This window comes from Lindgomyces ingoldianus (genome assembly GCF_010093535.1).
Source record: "Lindgomyces ingoldianus strain ATCC 200398 unplaced genomic scaffold BDR25scaffold_50, whole genome shotgun sequence".
In the NCBI taxonomy this organism is placed as follows: Eukaryota; Fungi; Ascomycota; class Dothideomycetes; order Pleosporales; family Lindgomycetaceae; genus Lindgomyces; species Lindgomyces ingoldianus.
Genome location: NW_022985211.1, coordinates 278,964 through 298,882, shown reverse-complemented (window position 1 = coordinate 298,882; position 19,919 = coordinate 278,964). Strand labels below are relative to the sequence as shown.

Genomic DNA, 19,919 nt, shown 5'->3' with positions numbered 1-19,919 from the left:
CTTAAGCTTATTACACACAGATTTCCTTTTAGGCTTATAGCTATAGCTAATATAGCTAATTTCTTACACATAAAGTGTAATCTAGGCTAGGTTAGCTTAAACTAGCCTAGTATATAAGTTAAGCACTACCTTAAGTTTATAATAAAGTTTAATTATAAGTATAATTATAAAAAAGCACTTTATAAAAATCTAGAAGTTATTTAAGGCTAGTTTTGCCTAGTAGCTAATATAAAAGCTAAGTATAGTATTTAAAATAAAGATACATATAACTTTAATAAGTTAAGCTTTATAATAAGCTAAATATTAACTAAAGTAGTTATTATAGCTTTAAAGAAATAAAAATAGCTAAAAGTAATATAGTAAGATAATAAAAAGTAGATAATAGTTATTTAAGGCATTAATAAAATAAAGTAAGCTATTTTACTTTTTATTATCTTTAAAAGCTGCTAACTATTACATTTTTACTTAGTATTAAAAAAAATCTACTTTAAAACTAAGTTATTATAGTCTTTAAAAATAGCTAAATAATAAATAAGCTTAAGCTATAGTAGTTAAAGCACTTTAATAAGTATATACAAAAAGTTATAAGCGCTTATTAGCTTTTTATTATTAATAGCTATAAAAGCTATAACTTACTTAATTTTTAGTAGTACTATAAAAAAAATAAAATTATTACTATTTATATACTTTTCTACTTATTACACTTTTTATAGCCTCTTAATGTAAGTTGTTTTACCCCTTTAAAAAAAGTGTATAAGTGCTAAGCTAAAGATCTTATACATAACTAGATTATTTATATTATAAAACTTAAGTTTCTACTATGCTTTATACACGCCTATAATGTAGTAATTACTTTTAGTAATATATAAAAAGAGTTTTAAAGTGCTAGTTTAGTTTTATTTAACTTAAAATAAGTTAAAATAGCTTTTAATGTTTAGTTATGTACTTTATTACTACTACTACTTCTTAATAATAAGCTCTAGTAGTTGTAAACTTTAAGTAATACTTTTAAATTTAAGTTATAATTAATGCTTATAAAAGTAAGAATTTAAAAGCATATAAATAGCTTACTAACATTTATAGTAAAGGCCTTTAAAAAGGGTTTAAAAAGAGTAGTAATTATTATACATAAGCTAGTGTTAGTATAAAAGAAGATTATAAAGCTTTAAGCAGTAAATAAGGCTACTATATAATATACATTACATAAAAAAAAGTAAATTTAAGTAAAAAAAACTTTAATAGTTAAAAATAAAGCTTATTTAACTACTTTAAAAAAGTTTAAAGCGCGTAGTAATAAAAAGAAGCTACAGATATAAGTGCACACTAAAAAAAGTAAGCTAAGTTAAAAGTAATATAAGTAGTGTAATTAAACTAAGCATAACTTATATATATATAAGTAAGTAGTAGAAGTAGACTTTAAATAATATCTTATGTTGTATTACTTTATATAGGGCTAAAGTAGGCTGTTTTGCGCTAGAATAGGGTAGTTTTAGTAGGGGCTTAGCAAAAGTGGCCAGCTAACCCGTGTGGCCGGCTAACCTGTTAGGTACGTTATCCTTATTTAGTATTTTATACATCTAATGTGTGTCCTCTACTAGCTTAAACTAAGCTCTAAACTTAACTAGATCCTAATAGAGAGCGTGCTAGAAGTGTATCTTTCTGTCCTACTTTGTCTAAAGCTCTACCTAGCTGTTAACAAAGCGCAATACCTAGCACTTGCTTATAAGTGTTAGTAGAGGATCTTAGTAACAAGGTTAAAGCAAAATGTTTACTATTTAACACATGTTAATAATATAGAGTAGAAAGCTATGTTAGTTAAGATCTAGGATCTAGGAGACAAGTAACTGCTTTTTAATAGGCAATAGTTTACAGTTAACTAAGATTGTCTTGCGTTTTAGAAGGATACCACAGAGGCGCGTTTAGAGGGTGGATTCTAGTATGTTATAGGCTGCAGCAGCTGCATAAATTAATAGATCAAAGTTAGACTTAATTAAAACAAGAGTAAGCTAAAGTCTACCTTCTTTTGCTAGAGATTAAGCTTGTGGTTGTTAAGCTATGGTTAAAGGTGTGGACGCGGTTTCGCGCGGTTTGGTGGGGTGCGCAGCTTACTGATGTCCGCAGCTTACTGATAAAACACGTTATTTTACATGCTTTTATAGAATTTCTTTTGTAGTTAGAAATGTTGTTAAATTTACGTATTCTGTAAACAGTTTAGAGAAGCCTTTTATATAAGCAACTACAGCCTTAACTTACTTAAAGTTAATTATAAGTGTAGGTGTAGATACTAATGTGTTATAGTTAAATTTACAAAAATTGGAGATTTAAGCAGGAAAACTAAGCGGTAAGGAAATTACGCGATGCGCGCTAAGAGAAAAACGCTGATTTATTGTCCTAACAAATCATGATAAACATCTCTATCGTCACCTCACCCTTCTATCACCTCCGTTCACCCGCCACGACGGCACGAGCAAACTTCAACGACAAACATAATGGCAACCCCCAGCATCTCGCGAAGTCTGGAAGACCTTCTGGACGAGATGATCCATGAAATCGCGCTCAAGCTCCTCCCAATCCGCAAATTCGCAATTACAATCGACTATCCCATCACCCACGATTGGGAGGATAATCGATATTACGAGAACTGCACTCGAAGGGTAACACTTTCGCTGCTTTGCCTTACCTCGCGTCGCATATCGCGAATTGTAACTCCGGTGTTGTATTCTTCTATCATCCTCCACTTCACCGAGAGACTCGAATGCTGCCCGACATCGCTGCTCCTCCGCACGCTTCTTGATAAACCCCATCTTGCCAAGCGCATCCGGTGTATCGAAAACCGGGTCGAAGACGTATCCGAATGGCAGGACGATGATGCATATCATGTGTGGCGGTTGAAGGCTCAACAGAACCGCGATACTTTCCTCGCAGCTGCCTCGAGACTGTGGACAGCCCCATTCTTTACAGGTGAAACATCTTGGCGCAAGTTCTTCGAGGAGAATCCAGATGGAGGCGAGCTAACCCTTTGATTGCTATTTCTCCTAATCTGAATCACCTCCACCTTGCCAGCTACGAGTCCTTCCCCCCATCGATATGGGACTTTGTCGGTTTCGAGGTCCAGGACGGGCCTCTTATACCTCGTCGGTTCTCGAAGCTACGCACTCTATTTATCGCCCTGGACCAACGGAGTTACTGGATTGGTGGTGGGGAGTGGTTCGCGCAACTCATAGAGCACCTGCGACACTTACCGGCCCTAACGTATCTTCATACTTGTGGAATGATGTGCAAAAAATCATCCCTAAGCCTTACATCTGGCTCACTGTCATTAGAGACGTTGTATCTGTCACACTGCACCATGGAATTGCGCCAGGTCAGCGATCTTGCCAAAGCTTGCCAATCCCTCCGGCACTTCGCCCTCCATTACGCGGACATCTTTGTCAACGAGAACGCATTCCAGATGGGAAATATCCAAAATAGCTTACTTCAACATCGACAGACACTGGAATCAATATATATTGACATCCGTATGGTCAAACCAATCGATCTCTCCAAGGCTGTGCCAAGTCATGCTATAACTAGCTTCGAAGGTTTCTCGGCCCTCCAACGTCTCACGGTCTGCAATGCGACACTCTTTAGAGACCAAGATTCTTTTGAAAACCCCGGAAGTGAACGAACCTGGGAACCTTTCAGTACCTTTAGTTTCAGCGTTAATTTGAGCCAACCTGCGAATCAGCGCGATGCTTCCACGGACACTTAAACAGCTGACACTCCTGACAGATCCGATTCTCTGGTCAGATGAAGGTGCTGTTCTTATCAAGGACTTGGCGGATGACTGCGCAGGACTTCCAAATCTAGAGCAGCTGCGTGTCGTATCAGCAAATAATTTACCAAATCTTTCTGCACACTTTTGGAATCGGAAACCCCCATTAGAAACATCTCCATTTGACTATCTACCCTGTTTTATCTAAGTCTTCCACAGGCGGTGTTATACAACCTACCATCTTTATGCTCTCTCTGGCAATTCCGCTGGTCTTTCTTCTCTCAGATCCGCCTCTAGCTCCGCAGCATGAACATGTCCATATTCTCGAGAACCATTCTCCACCATCTGATACTTATATGGCTCTCTTACATATTGCACCCTATCCTGCTTTGGATCCGAATGTCTTGCTTCAGGACCAGCGTCTATGTCTTCCCTGGCGCTGACCTTGCGAAGCTTCCGCTGGTAGAGCAGGGTACAGATGAGAAGTGAGATAACAATGATAGCGAGGATGGGGATTCCAATACCGATGCCAATCTTCGCCTCTTCTGAGAGACCGTGCTTTATAGGGTTTGGGGAGGCCGTTTTCAACGATATTGCTGTTGGCCGTTCAACTCGATGATCATGGGGCGACAAGTCGGGATCACTTACATTCTGTACTCGTGGCTACAGATTTTGCTTCATTTAAGCTAGCAGACGAACTCGCATTTGGGTCCGCACGAGATTCAGTGACCACCGAAGTGACGAGCGTGATAACTGTTGCCGTTGGAAATGGCGAGGATGGTTTGATGGTCGGCATTGTCGTATCCCCTCCCGAATTCAGCGCACATATGCCGCGAACGCAAACCCACCCGTGATCGCAGTCATCATCCCGGACGCATGAATCTCCAAGGCAATGACCTTCCCATGTACAGGATGGAATCGTGGCTCGTGCAACGCGTTTTCGGATCTCGATAGTGGTTAGATCCTCGGTTGTGGGTGTGGGCTTAAATAAGCCGGCTTTGGTCAGACCGATGAGGCAAAGCATAAGTGGTATCATGACTGTGAATTGTTCCTTCATTTGTGCGATATTTGAGAGTCATTGGTGTTCGCTGTTGTGTCCAGGATATATTCCTAACATAAGAGTAAGTCTGGATTAAAATATTAGCTCGTTGAATCTTGGTAAGGTGATTGACAAACCACTTGCGGCTGTGCTCTGCATTGCTCACTTCCCAAGCGTCCAACCATCGCTCGAATCTCTCCAGCAGTTTCCAACTCCGGCAGACTGGTGCAAAGCCAGAGGGAGTAGCAGGGTGAATTCCCAGCTATCACTCCACGAGGCAATCGAAAACCAGGATACGCTGTTATTCATATTTGAGACGATCATACCATCATGCTTGCGCTACTTTTCCGTCGAGTGGGAAGGTAATGTGGCGCCTCAGCCCTGCGCCATTCGCTTGTGGGACATTTTGACTGGATGAGCCTTGCAATTTGAACACAAAGCCCCAGTGCTTGGTCATACAGAAATCGATTGGAGTGGTGGAGGGCTGCCGGGGTAAAATTTTTTTACTTGGCATAGGAAGTAGCTCCTGATGTTGAATAATGATAACGCTAAAGATGGATAGATGGAGTGGACGGCTGGCGATGGCCGCTGACGGGAGAGTGTTTTACAAATTGGGTCTCAGAGGTTGAGCCTCATAGGATATCACGTTCGGTCTTGGACATTTCGTCTCTCTCTCTCCTCCACAGCAATAAGGTAGCAGATTCTATCATTTATCTCGCAGATAATTTGTAAACACCATGTTGCGAACGACGGTAAGCTTCTCGTATTCTACAGTACTACCTCGCTACAAGCAGACCTTGGGCTAGATCCTTGCCTGTGTCCGAATAAAGCCGGAAGGCCATGCCGAGGGACACATCACTACCAGCTTGGAGATCGGCCGGCTCAGAACGCTTCCAGTGCAGCCCTCACTGATGCCTAAACATCGCCGGACTTCACCGAAGTTTGTGTCAAGTGAAATCCTCTAGTTAGAAAAGAGACAACTAGCAGCCTCTATCTATTTTAGTAAAGAGAGAGCTAGAATAGAGAGTATAAAATATTATAAGTAAAAAGCTTTAAAAGCGAAGACGTAGCTTTGTAACAACGTGATGAAGCCTTATCCTAAAGCGTTTCGCTTATTGTAAGCTACCCCAGCTCTGCCCCTTTTCCTATTAGTACATAGTCGCACCTTTGCTTATAGCTAGCCTGTTAGTTTTCTTTTATCTTTTTATACAAGCCTATATGCGTTAATATAATTTCTAGAATCTAAGTCTCTACGTACTTTTATACGCCTTTAAGTAGATTTCTACCTTATTTAGATCTATTATCTTGCCTACACTATTACACTATATAAAAAAACTTACTTTTGCTAGGAATAGCTTTTTAATAATATTATATTATTTATTTATTTTAACTATATTTAAGCCTAAGAGGCGTCTAATTTAATTTAAGTTACAATACTTATATACTATTATATTAACTTACTTAGTTATTTAAATAGAATTTTAAAGACCTTTTATTAAGGAAAGCTTTTAAGTTTAAAAGTTTTTATCTACTATAATAAGAATTGCTTTTCAAAAATTATATATAAAAGTGCATGAAAGTAGAAACTTTAAAACTACTAATAACTTATTAAAATTAAAGTTAACTACTAAAGTTTAACTATTAATAACTATCTAATTCTATTGCTAAAACTAGCACATGTATAAGCGGTAGAAAGAGCAAGCGATTAGCTATATATATTAAATAACTACTACTTACATTAGGCAAACTTGCCTTTATAAAATCTAAAGTAAAAAACTTAAATAACTTAAAGTCTAATTAGAATAAACTAATTTATAAAGAATAAATTGTATATTTATAAGTAGAAATTATACGTTTAACTAAACTAAGAACTGTTAGTTCTAAGTAACTTTTAAAAACTACTAAATTAGCATTAATAATACGCTAAAAAACTATTATAACTCTTTTTATAAAAAATTTTAAGCAATTTAAAGCCCTTCTAAACCTACATTACTAATAGAAAAAACTTAACTTTTAAATAATAGTAAGCATTAATTATAGACTAACTGTTACAACCTACGATTAGACTGTAAGCTACCAACCTACTGTGCCCCACTGTTTGAACGAACGAGGCTGGAATCCCCTTGTCACCCCACCTGTTAAGTCACGTGACCTAACAGACAAGGAATGGACAGAGCTACTAGACTGATGCACAGCCGAGTGCGTTGTCTAATAGGCAAAGGACGTTTAAGCGCAATTAAGCGTCATTGCGCGCAGTACAGAACTGCTGTTAGAGAGCGCTTAACAGCGCTTAATAATGCGCAACTCTAAGTATATAGTTAGAATCTTAACTATTATAGAAAGGTTATAATTAAAGTTTAGTTTATTATTACATAGACTAAGTAGCATTGCTACTTTATAATAAAAGTTATTATATTCTTTAGGAATTATGTACTCTACTTGCTGTGCTAATTAGTACATTCTAGCTTATTTTACTTTCTTATTAGTAAGCATTTTCTTAAGTGTAGTTTTCTTAAGTTTTTTCTTTATTATTTAAATTACTTTAGCTTTAGGCTTTGAGTAAGAGAACCTTTTTAGCTTCTATTTTCTAGGATACTAGCTAGCTCCTTGCTTCACCTGTTTATGTGCTAGACAGGTGTCCTTATAGCACGCTAACTAGGTTATAGTAGCGTGTTGCTTAGGAGTCTAGATAGTTATGTTTCTCTAGTTAATCTTAGAATTATGCTTACATAGCTAGTTATAGCCTAGTATAGCTTAGTATTTACCTCCTAGTAGTAGTATACTAAGAGACCTCTAGTTATAGATATCCTTTGTTTTAAGGTTAAGTTCTATTATTTTAAGGTAAATATATCCCCCTCTAAATTTAATTAAAGATGCGTCTGTAAGAGAGACTTTAAAAAGTTAATCTTTTACTCTATATAGTATGTTTTAATAGTCTACCCATTAGAAGTCTATAGTAGTAAATGTGCACTTGCTGTTAATTAAAGCTGTTTTTTAGCATCCTTCTAGCGTAAATTCTATTATAAGGCTTTAGCTAATTCCTTGCTTAACTACTACTAGCGCCTTTACGTTATAGTATATAACATTATAGTCTAAGGTTTTATCTAGTTTAGCATTTTCTATAATAGTTTTTTGTTCTTATATTTAGTCTATCTAGAGCTTATATTTCTAGTGTTCTTTAACTATGTAATCTTCTATTATACATTATTAGTTTTCTACTCTGTAGTGTTATAAGAGTTAGTTATTTACCTAGTGTGCTTTTTACTAAAAATAATAGAAGATGTAATCTCTACATTTTTTACATTTTATTTATTAAAGTTGTTTGTAATCTAGTCTAGAGCTGTAGGAAAGACAGTTTAGTATTTTACTTTTTATTAGTTCTTTATGTAAGGTGTTATTTTTATTTTTATATACTTTCTACATCTTTAGCTACTACCTAGCCTAATGCTTAGTAGGCTAATGCTTAACATAGTACCTATTTAAACATAGGTACTAAGGGAACAGGCACTCTTTTAGGTTTATATAGACTAGTACTAGTTATACTTTTGTCTATCTTAGGTATTCCTTAGTTTGTATAATTTATAGCAAGTGCTTCTTATAGCAGCATTATAACTCTTTATGTTACTTACTTCTGTATAAAATACAGTATTAATTAAGTTATCTTACTTCTAACTTTTTTCTAGTTACTGCTAATGCTAGGGGTAGAGTTTTAGACCTCTTATAGCATAGTTCTAGCGTCTATAATAGTATAGAGAGCCACCTAGAGCCTTCCCCTTACTAAAGAATCTTTTAGAAGAACATCTATTAATCTTTTTTATTTAGAATGCTGTAGTGTGCCCTAGTAATATTTAATATTACTTAGTAGGTTTTTACACTATTATTAATAAGTACTTCTTAGTATAGTATTCTGTAATACTAGTGCTTATAATTAGCTCTTCACTTCTAGCACTAGCTAGTCTAGAATTAATGTGCAAGCTTTTCTACTAGTACTTCTGTTATTAGTAGTGTAAGTAGAAACTTTTTCTTTTCTTTTTATACATTTTCTATGTAGTTTACAACTTATGCTAATTTATGTAGTTCTTTATAAACTGCAGCTTTTTCTAGCGCTAAATTAACATTATAGCTATCTTAGATTTCTACCTTCTAATAACTTTTAAAGTAATTTGTTAGTTTATAGTTTACTCTATATTTTTAATAAAGTCTCTTCTTAAGTCTGTTGCAGATTTCTCTTATAGTTAGACCTTTTTCTATGCTTATAGCTTTTATTACTAGTCTTAAACCTTTATTCTCTAGGATTTTAGAGTCTAGGCATTTTTAATAGAAGTGTTCTACTTTTCTATAATTTAGACAGGCCTTTTTTTTAAGCTACTCTTTTTATTTTGTTAATAAAAAAAGTTTTTTCTCTTTTTTTATGCTTAAATTTTTTTTATAGCTTTTACCTTACTAAGATCTATAGGTTCTTTATATAATGTTATTTCTTTTTATCTTATAAGTAAACTGTGTCTTCTATAGTCTATCTTAATGTTTCTTTTTTAGTTCTTTTTTACAAAGGCAGTTATTATATTTTATTACTACTTTTATGTAGTTAACTAGCTGTTTAGGTTTCTTTTTATATAAGAACTTATTTTTTACTAGGTTCTTTAGTCCTTTATAGAATATTTTACACAGTGCTTTCTAATTAGTCTATCTACATTACGCCTAGTATTCCCTAAATCTAGCTGCGTAATGCTAGACTATACCTTTTTCTTAGTGTAGGTTATCTATCTTGTCTATAGCTATCTTCTTTTTATTAGCATGTCTGTACAAGCTTGTTAGAGCGTTTTTAAATAATTATACTGTTTTAAATATATTACAGGTCTTCTTAGAGGGTTCTTTTCTATAAACTTAGTATTCTCTCTAGTAATCTGCGTAGGGTTAGAACTAAATTACAGAGTACCTATTTAAAAGCAGCTCTATCTATTAGATTATTTTATAGTCTGATTTAAAAGCTCTAGAGTTATAGTTTATATATAAGTAGCATCTTAGAAAGAAGAGCCTAAGGTTCTGTAGGTCTTTCTTAAATAGCTTAGGTAGTAGAAGTTAAAGAGATTTCTTTGCTAGAATGTTGTTTTCTTTATTTTTTTTTATTTTTAAAAGTTATAAACTAGACTTAGAGCGCCTAAAGCTACTTTAGACGTTTTTACTTATTTAGCATAAGGCTTATAAAGCTTCTTATAAAAGCCTTACTTATTGCTAAAGTTAAAGAATTTATACTTTATTAAGAGGTAGTAATTAATGTTATAATTTTTACTTTAAAGGAATAGTGTCTAAAGTCTACTAGGCCTAGGGGAAGGTTAGAGTTTATAGAGGGAGGGAACTTAGCCTATAACAGTTGTACAGGCTGTGTAGACGTAGTTGCTAAGATTAAAAGGTGCAGCTAACTATAGTTTACCCTTTAATAGCAGTATAAGGTGCTTAGGTTAAACTGTGGAGGATAAAATAGCCTGGCGGTAGCTGTTCAGAAGATCGGATGAAGTGACTCCCCTATCTAAGAGAGCTAGAGGCTCTCTGTAAGGACAGGGCTCCGCACCACTCCGCCAATACAACTAAAAGGTACGAATAATCAACCAACATTTAATTTTTAGGTGCAGAATAGTATATATACCTGTCGCACGTAAGCGCTATCTTGGCCTTACATTATCCCCCTTCTTAGCAGACGCATGTCCCAGGCGTCACATGACCTACCCGCAGCTCAGAGGCGCCATGCGCATGACTTAGTTACCGGCCAGAGGCTGACCACCTGCGGCCTAGAGGTGTCAGATTGAAGCACTGTTTCTGGGCTTCCTGAGATGAATGATGGGTTTTGATATGATGTATGGGATGATCATTGATGGTCTTGATTTATCGATCCTTTTTCTGCTCTACTCGTGTTGCTCGGCTTTTTGTTTTGCCGATCCGAGTCCCTCGCGCACTTGCCCTATGCGCGACCAGCTTGCAACATGCTGCAAAATGCTGCAAAATGCTGCAAAATGCTGCAATTTGCTGCAACATGCTGCAATTTGCTGCAACATGCTGCAATTTGCAGCAACATACTGTTCGAGCTTATTGCTCGTACTATGTAGCAGCTTTCGTCAAGCGTTCCTCCTGTCTTGACAGTAGGTGCGCATATCTGACAAGAGGCGCGGGATAAACAACAACGCTTAGCAGCCCACGCCAGCTAAGCTATATACACTAGACCTTCTAGCAGCAACAATGTAGCGCTAGAAGAGGATGCCTCACGTTTTAGTCTAAAAACTGGCTTAAAGCTGACTAAGGTGGGGGTTAAACACTAACTGTACCCTGCTGTTAGTTGATTATTATGTAAGGACAAGGCTCCGCACTACTCTGCTAATACAACTTAAAGGTACAAATAATTAACTAACATTTAATTTTTAGCTGCAGAATAGTATATATATACCTGTCGCACGTAAGCGCCATCTCTGCCTTACACTCTCCTTATATACACCGAGCTTCGGAACATAATATCTCCAGATCCCGAGCTGCGCCCCAGGCTCCGAGCCCCAGCCAAGGCTCTTAGTGTACGCGACATAAACAGTTTCTAGTTAGAAACAAGATAAAAGTATATATAGTGCAAGATATATAATTAGTATTACTACTAAAATATATTTAAAACTTTTAAAGACCTAGAAGAACTTCTACTACATTAGCTATAGAACTATGCTATAAATCTAAAACTAAACCTATAGCTAAAAACTTATAAGCTAAGACCTTTAACAAGACTCTAGAAGAAAGCATTACAGAATTAGGTAGACAAAATGCTAGTAAAGGACTATATCTAAGAAAGTAACAGCCTAATAGCATTAGCAGTAGTGTTTACAAAGAAAAAAGAAAAAAGATAAAAGTCTATTAAGACTATTAAACCCTTAATAAAAATACTATTTAAGACTAGTTCTTACTCTCTATTATATAAGACATTATAAACTAGTTAAAAGAAACTAAACACTTTATAAAGTTTAATGTATAAGACAGGTGTAATAAGATAAAAATAAGAAAAGCTATAAATAAATAACTACCTTCTAAACCTTAGGCGTCTTATATAAACTTCTTATTATGCTATTTAGATTAACTAACACTCTAGCTACATTCTAAAGAGTAATTAACACTGCGCTTAATTTATACTTAGACATCTTTATGCTAGTATACTTAGACAATGTTTTTATCTATACAAAGCACAACAAACTAGACTATGTAGTAAAAGTAAGACTAGTGTTAGATTAATTACAAAAATATAGACTTAATTTATAACTCTTAAAGTGCAAGTTTAACGTACAAAAAACTAAATACTTTAAGTTTATTATTAATAAAGAAGAAGTAAAAATAGACTCTATAAAAGTAAAAAAAGTAATAAAGTAGCTAACACCTATATGTATAAAAGAAGTTAGAGGATTTCTTAGACTAATAGAGTATGTGCAACGCATAATAAAGGACTACTTAAAAATTACACTACTACTTACTAACACTACTATAAAGGAAGTAGAACTTAGGCTAAAGTTTGTCTAAACTCTCTAGATAAAAAAAGCTTTCTAAAAACTTAAGATAATTATAACTAGTAAACTAGTAGTATAAATGTATAACCTAAACCTAGAAACTAAGCTACACACAGATGCATTATTAAGAGCAGAGGGAGCAGTCTTTCTCTAGGAACAAGAAAATAGACAATAGCACCATGCAGCTTACTATTTAGCTAAGTTCTTACTATCTAAACAAAAGTACAGCATCTCTAACAAAGAACTTAAAGCTATAGTAAATGCCTTAAGAGTATAAAAAACTAAGCTATAAAAAACTAAGCTATAAAAAACTAAACAACAGTTTATTATTTTTACTAACTATGCTAACTTAGTTACCTTTTTAATAATAAAGAAACTAGTACTAATGCATGTATAATAGGCTATAGAACTAGCTTAGTTTAACTTTATAATAAAGCACATAGTAGGCACTAATAATTAATAAGTAGACATCTTAAGCCAACGCGCTAATTACTTTAAAAGAAAAAAAACAAAAAGAAATTTACACTATTTAAAAAAATAAAGAAGGGACTAGTCTATAACAAACTAAACCTAGAGAAAATAATCTGCTTCTTTACTATAGTAGAACAAGGTTAGAAAAACCTTATTAGAGAGTATTATAATGCCTCTATGTTTAGACACTTAGGAATTAGAACACCCTAGAAAAAGATTAAAGCTTTAATTTTATAAGACGTCTTAAGGCTTAAGCAGCTATGCATAGAAATTCTTTAGAATTTCAACATCTGTAATAAAAACAATTCTAGGTAATATAAAATGTACAGTTACTTATAGTTAATAGAAGCCTTTAAACAGCCCTAGATAATAATAACTATAGACTTTATTACTAGGCTACTACTATTATGTAAACTAGAAACTAAAAGGCTTTGTAATATAATAGTAGAGACCTTAGATAAAACAACAAAATTCCTACATACTTAGCCTATAAAGAAAAGCATAATAGCTAAGAAATTTCTGTATAAACTAAAATAAAATTTATTTTTAGTCTATAGCTCTTTATTAATAATTATCTTTAATAGGGACAAATTGTTTATAAGCAAATTCTAGATAGCTGCTATAAGGCACCTTAGAATAGACTACAGGATGTCTACTGCGTACTACCTATAGACAGACAGCTAGACTAAAAAAGCAAATGCTAAAATAAAGAAATACCTAAGAAAGTATGTATTCTATAACTAGATAAACTAGGTAGAATAGCTTTTTATAGCATAATTAGTAATTAATATAGTAGAGTCTACTACAGTACTAGGACAAAAGTCTGTTCCGGGCAGCATTTAGCAAGCCCCACTAAACATCTGCCCCCTCTATTTAATTAATTATATAGCTACTCTAAATTGTTGCATAAGCATAATTAATAACTTATTTTAATTACATTATCCTAATACTTTGTGTAGTAGCTATGCGCTTGTTGTAGAGCCTGTAGACAGCGCAGCATTAAAAAGATAAGCTTCTTAATTAGAGAATTAGGTATTTTCTGCTACACCTCTTTTAATGCTGCACAGAACTAATCCTACTTCTCTACAGAGTTGCCTATTATAGCTATTTTAAGGTGCAGCTTATAAAGTGTTCTTTTTAGCGCCTACTATATATATTTAATAAATTTAAGGTTTAGAAAGTAAAATGGGAAATTAATAACATTAATATAGTGCCTTTACAACTATTTGCGTGTTGCTCTTACTGTGTGTGTGCGCACATTATCCTGCTAGAATAGATCTTCTTTTTAGTAGTTACACAGAAGACCTTCCTTAAGCGCTTAGATGTAGCTCTTAGCTAAGTAGCTATAGTAGAGAGCAGCAGAGTCTCTCTTTATAATTATAAAAGGGCTCTAACGTACCCTCTGTCTGCAATTAATTTAGATAGACGCCTACACTATCTGCGTAGGCTGCTAAGCTGTAGAACGCTTCTTTATTATTTTATACTTTTACTTCTTTATAAGATAGTAAAAGCACTACTTTTAGTTAGTACTAAAGCCTTTTTTAATAGACCACTTATTAAAGAAGCGCATTATCTATCTTTTTTAGTTAAAGCGCTACTATGCTCTGTCCTACGCGCGCCTTTTGCCTACTATAGCGCAGTTAATCTTAGATTTACGCTTATAGTAAAAGTTAGTAAGATTAAACTTCTTAAGCGTATAATAAGTAGTTTTAGTAGATATGTGTAGTGTAAAGCTAGTCTCTTTAAGCAGTGTTTTGTACTTTATTTTTAAATATTTTTAAGCTGTTTAAAATAGCAGGCGCTTAGTACAACATAATAGCTTAGAAAGGCGTCTAGATTAATAGTGTAAAAGATTGTAGCTAGTTGCTTTCTAGTACACAATTATAGTGTTAATGCAGCGCGTTGTGCAGAAAAATTCCTCTGCTAGTTCTGCAGCAAAAACGCTAGCCTTAGACTTTAAAATAATTAACTTCTACTGCTGCACTAATAACTTAGCATTCTAGCAACAATTATGTGAAATTTTCTTGCTAAAAGACCTTATAGTGGCTGCGCAATTAATAGTAGAAAGATAGTGTTGTGTTTGTCGCGTTTCTCAGTTACGCGTTGCGGGAACAGACTTTTGTCTTGGCACTGTATAATAAAAGAAACGCCTTAGAAAGCTAATTTTAGCTATTACCTCTACTTTACACTCTATAGAACGCAACTAACAAACCTACTAAAGACTACTACTTATCTCTCCTACTTATTAAAGCTATATTAGAAGTTAGTAGTTAAAGCTAAAACTGGCTAAAAAGAAATAAAATAAAACATAAACAAAGCTAGATAAAAAAGTCCTAAAATTTAGCCTAAAGACTATATATACCTAGAAACTAAGAATCTCTGTACTCTAAGACTATCTAGAAAACTTGTAGAAAAGCGCATAGGCCTATACTAAGTATTATAGACATAATAAGATAACTATAAACTTAAGCTACTAAAAAAATGCGCATACACCTATAGTTTTATGTTTTAAAGCTTAAAAAAGCACTAAAAGAGATACCTCTCTCTATAACTAGTTAAAGAGATATAGAAGTTAAGTATAAAGTTAAATTAATAGTTAATGCTTAAAAAAAAGTTTTTAGTAAAATAAAAAGAATAGCTTACTAGTAAAAATATATAGAAACTTATTAAGAACTTAATAAACGCTCTACAGCTTTTTTAAGATTACTAGGCGTCTCTTCTAACTAGAACTAACCTAAAGAAAGTTTCTTAAACTAGAAAACACTATTATTAGCAGCTAAAGAAACTACTACAGCATTAGATAGCTACAATGTAGGGAGACTGCAACCCTATAAAACTAGCTAAGAAGAAGAAGAGCTATAAGCTTCTGCCTTAAGCGCTTTAAGCTTATCTAAGGATAAAAAGTCTTTTTCTATATACTTTACGTTTTAATGCTTTAAAAAATTAAGCTGCTTTTAAAACTAAGTCTTTTAAGCATAGATAAACTATAGTTTCTCTAGGTTTTTTAGCATAACACTTAGCTACACAATTTATCTCTTCCTCTACTAGAACCTTCTCCTGCTCTTGCTAAACTTAAGCATTCTTTATTTTTAAAAGAAGCTGCTTTTACTTTTTTACTAAACAATCCTAAGCTATATTAAAGATAAAAGTGTTATAATAACTCTTCTTTTAAACACAGGATAAACTAGTAAAATAATAAGAACTATAAGGTTGCATTTTTATATAGTAAAAGAGATTAAGACAAGCAACGGCGCGTAAACAGCGCGTATAAGCAGATTAGTAAGAGGACTAATAAGGCATAGTTAATAAAGATAGACATCTATAAAGCATTTACAGAAGGGCACTTACTAAATAAAAGGAAATTCTAACACTTACAATAGTGTAAGCAGAACAGTAAGGACGCTAATAGAGAGAGAAGCCTGCATGTTATAACCTATAATTAGACTGTAAGCTACTAACCTACTGTGCTCTACTGTTTAAACAAATAAGGCTAAAATCCTTTTATTACTTTACCTGTTAAGTTATGTAACTTAACAGATAAGGAATAGATAAAGCTACTAGACTAATGCACAGCTAAGTGTGTTATCTAATAGGCAAAAAATATTTAAGTGTAATTAAGCGTTATTGCGCGCAGTATAAAACTGCTGTTAGAGAGCGCTTAACAGCGCTTAACAACACGCAACTTTAAGTATACAGTTAGGATCTTAACTATTATAGAAAGGTTATAATTAAAGTTTAGTTTATTATTACATAGACTAAGTAGTATTACTATTTTATAATAAAAGTAATACTAATTATATATCTTACACTATATATACCTTTATCTTGTTCCTAACTAGGAACTGTTTAACCTAAGCACTTTATACTGCTGTTAAAGAGCAAACTACAGTTAGCCGCACCTTCTAGTCCTAGCAACTACGTCTACACGGCCTGTACAACTGTCATAGGCTAAGTTCTCTCCCTCTACAAACCCTAACCTTCCCCTAGGCCCAGCGGACTTCGGACACTATTTCCCCGAAGCAAAGATTGTAACACTAACTTAATATTAATATAAATTACTATTAAAGTAAGCGCGCACATGTAGTAATACTATAGAGACACACTTTTAGTACTGTAAAAGAATATCTAGGACTAAAATACCTAGGTAAGTTAAACTAGTTTTAGTTTAGAAATATAAAAAAAATAATTACACTTTTATAAATATACTTTATTATAAGTAATAAAAAATAGAAGCTTAATAAGCTTATTAAGCTTTATAAAAAATAAAAGTAAAATATTTTCTAACATACTTTACAAGCAAGTTGCTTACACACCTAAGTTACTTACTTTTACTAAGACTCTACTAAACTACTCTTTTTACACTAATGTATTTTTAATAACACTACTTAGATGTGCTAAAAGAATATTAGATATACCTTATACTTTAAGCTTTTAAATAAAACATAACACTTTTAAATTAACATACTATAGCTATGTATAGAGTTTTTTAAAAGATAATAAATAACTAATGCACTAGGCAACTTTTATAAGCTTACTTTATAGCTAACTTATAAAGGCTAAGTAATAATAAAAAAGTAAGTAATTATTAAGTATATACTTAAGCTATATATATAAAGATTTTCCTTTTAGCTAGTAGCTGTAGCTAATATAGCTAATCTTTTACACACTAAGTATAATTTAAGCTATATTAGCATAAACTAGCTTAACGTACTTTACAGGCGAGTTACTTAGACACCTAAGTTGCTTACTTTTACTAAGACCCTACTAAACTACTCTTCCTACACTAATGCATTCCTAACAACACTACTTAGACGCGCTAAAAGAATGTTAGATATAGCTTACGCTCTAAGCTTTTAAATAAGACATAAAACTCTAAAAGAAACATGCTGCAGCTATGTATAAAGTCCTTTAAAAGACAACAAATAACTACAGCACTAGACAACATTTACAAGCTAATTCTACAGCTAACTTATAAAGGCTAGGCAATAATAAGAAGTAGGTGATTATTAAAACTATACTTAAGCTATATGCGCGAGGATTTTCCCCTTAAATAGCATTTATAGCTAATATAGCTAATTTTTTACGCACTAAGCGTAATCTAGGCTATGTTAGCATAAACTAGCCTAGTATGTTTGTAAAGCGTTATTTAGAGCTTAAAGTAAAGTTTTAAGCGCAAGTATAGTTAATAGATATTTAGCCTATAATAAAGCCTCTCTTGCTAAAGTTGTACATGTTATTATCCTAGATGCTATACTTAGCTTTAATATTCTCTATAAGGCTAAACCTGCCCTAAATTACCCTAGGACCCTTGCAGAAGGCTCTTTTATAGTTGTATAACACTTAAACGTTACTTTAAGGTCTAGATAACGCTTCCTAAACGTACTAAGCTAGTTTATGCTAACATAGCCTAGATTACGCTTAGTGCGCAAAGAATTAGCTATATTAGCTATAAATGCTATCTAAGGGGAAAATCCTTGCGCATATAGCTTAAGTATAGTCTTAATAATTACCTACTTCTTTTTATTACCTAGCCTTTGTAAGTTAGCTGTAGAATTAGCTTATAAAGGTTGTCTAGCGCTGTAGTTAGTTGTTGTCTTTTAAGAAGCTCTGTACATAGCTGCAGCATGTTTCTTTAAGAGTTTTATGTCTTATTTAAAAGCTTAGAGCGTAAGCTGTATCTAACATTCTTTTAGCGCGTCTAAGTAGTGTTGTTAGGAATGTATTAGTGTAGGAAGAGTAGTTTAGTAGGGTCTTAGTAAAAGTAAGCAATTTAGGTGTGTAAGCAACTCGCCTGTGAAGTACGTTAGTATATTTATAAAGTATTATCTAAATCTTAAAGTAAAGTTTAAGTATAGGTATAACTATAAAAAAGCTTTTTATAAAGATTTTAAAGTAATTAAAAGCTAGTTTAGCATTATAAAGAATATTAAAGCTAAGTATAGTATCTAGAATAATAACATGTATAACTTTAATAAAATAAGCTTTATAATAGGCTAAATATTTACTAACTATACTTATGCTTAAAACTTTACTTTAAGCTCTAGATAACCCTTTATAAACATACTAGGCTAGTTTATGCTAATATAGCCTAGATTATACTTCGCGTGTAAAGAAATAGCTATATTAGCTATTGCTACTAGCTAAAAGGAAAATTTTTACATATATAGCTAAAGTATATACTTAATAATTACTTACTTTTTATTATTACTTAGCCTTTATAAGTTAGCTATAGAATTAGCTTATAAAAGTTATTTAATACATTAGTTATTTATTATTTTTTAAAAGCATTTATATATAGCTGAAGTATGTTGCTTTAAAAGTGTTACATTTTATTTAAAAGTCTAAAGTATAAGCTATATTTAATTGTTAGATATGCGCACCTACTGTCAAGACAGGAGGAACGCTGGACGAAAGCCGCTACATAGTACAAGCAATAAGCTCGAACAGTATGTTGCTGCAAATTGCAGCATGTTGCAAGCTGGTCGCGCATAGGGCTAGTGCGCGAGGGACTCGGACCGGAAAAACAAAAGCCGAGCAACACGAGCAGAGCAGAAAAAAGATCGATAAATTAATACAATCAATCATCATCCCATACATCATATCCAAAACCCATCATTCATCTCAGGAAGCCTAGAAACCGTGCTACAATCTGACATTAATATTCTTTTAGCATATTTAAGTAGTATTGCTAGAAATACATTATTATAGAAAGCGTAGTTTAGTAGAGTCTTAGTAAAAGTAAGCAACTTAGGTGTGTAAGTAACTTGCCTGTGAAGTGTAACAATTCTCACAAATCGTTCCATCTCAGGTCGCTCGGATCCTATCCAAAGGGTCCCTGTATCGGCCCCGACCATGACTCGACCCTGTCCCCCACAGTTACCCCTATTCACCTAAGTATTTAGTCGCACCTCTCCCCTTAGCTAGCTTCGTAGTTTTCTAATATCCTTTTGTAAAAGGCCTATAGGTGTTAATAGCATTCCTAGGTTCCAAGTCCCCACGCACTCCTATATGCCTCTAAGTAGATTCCTACCGCATTTAGACCTATTGTCTTGCCTGTGCTGTTACATGAAGTACGTTACTTTTAAAGTGTATTTTATTAGTATAGCTACTAGAGAATCTAGATTTAAAG

General features: G+C 33.5%; 2 protein-coding genes across 2 annotated transcripts; one reads left to right on the top strand and one right to left on the bottom strand.

The window, feature by feature from the left end:
• Positions 1–2,401: 2,401 nt before the first annotated feature.
• Positions 2,402–3,962, top strand: BDR25DRAFT_362108 (uncharacterized protein; the record flags this gene model as incomplete). Its single annotated transcript, XM_033696535.1, has 4 exons — positions 2,402–2,419; positions 2,469–2,938; positions 3,001–3,683; positions 3,712–3,962. 4 exons carry the CDS (start codon positions 2,402–2,404, stop codon positions 3,960–3,962), a joined length of 1,422 nt encoding a protein of 473 aa, XP_033540855.1.
• A 35-nt stretch (positions 3,963–3,997) lies between these two features.
• On the bottom strand, positions 3,998–4,811 carry BDR25DRAFT_346921 (uncharacterized protein; the record flags this gene model as incomplete). Its single annotated transcript, XM_033694206.1, has 2 exons — positions 3,998–4,350; positions 4,403–4,811. 2 exons carry the CDS (start codon positions 4,809–4,811, stop codon positions 3,998–4,000), a joined length of 762 nt encoding a protein of 253 aa, XP_033540854.1.
• Between the last annotated feature and the right edge of the window lie 15,108 nt (positions 4,812–19,919).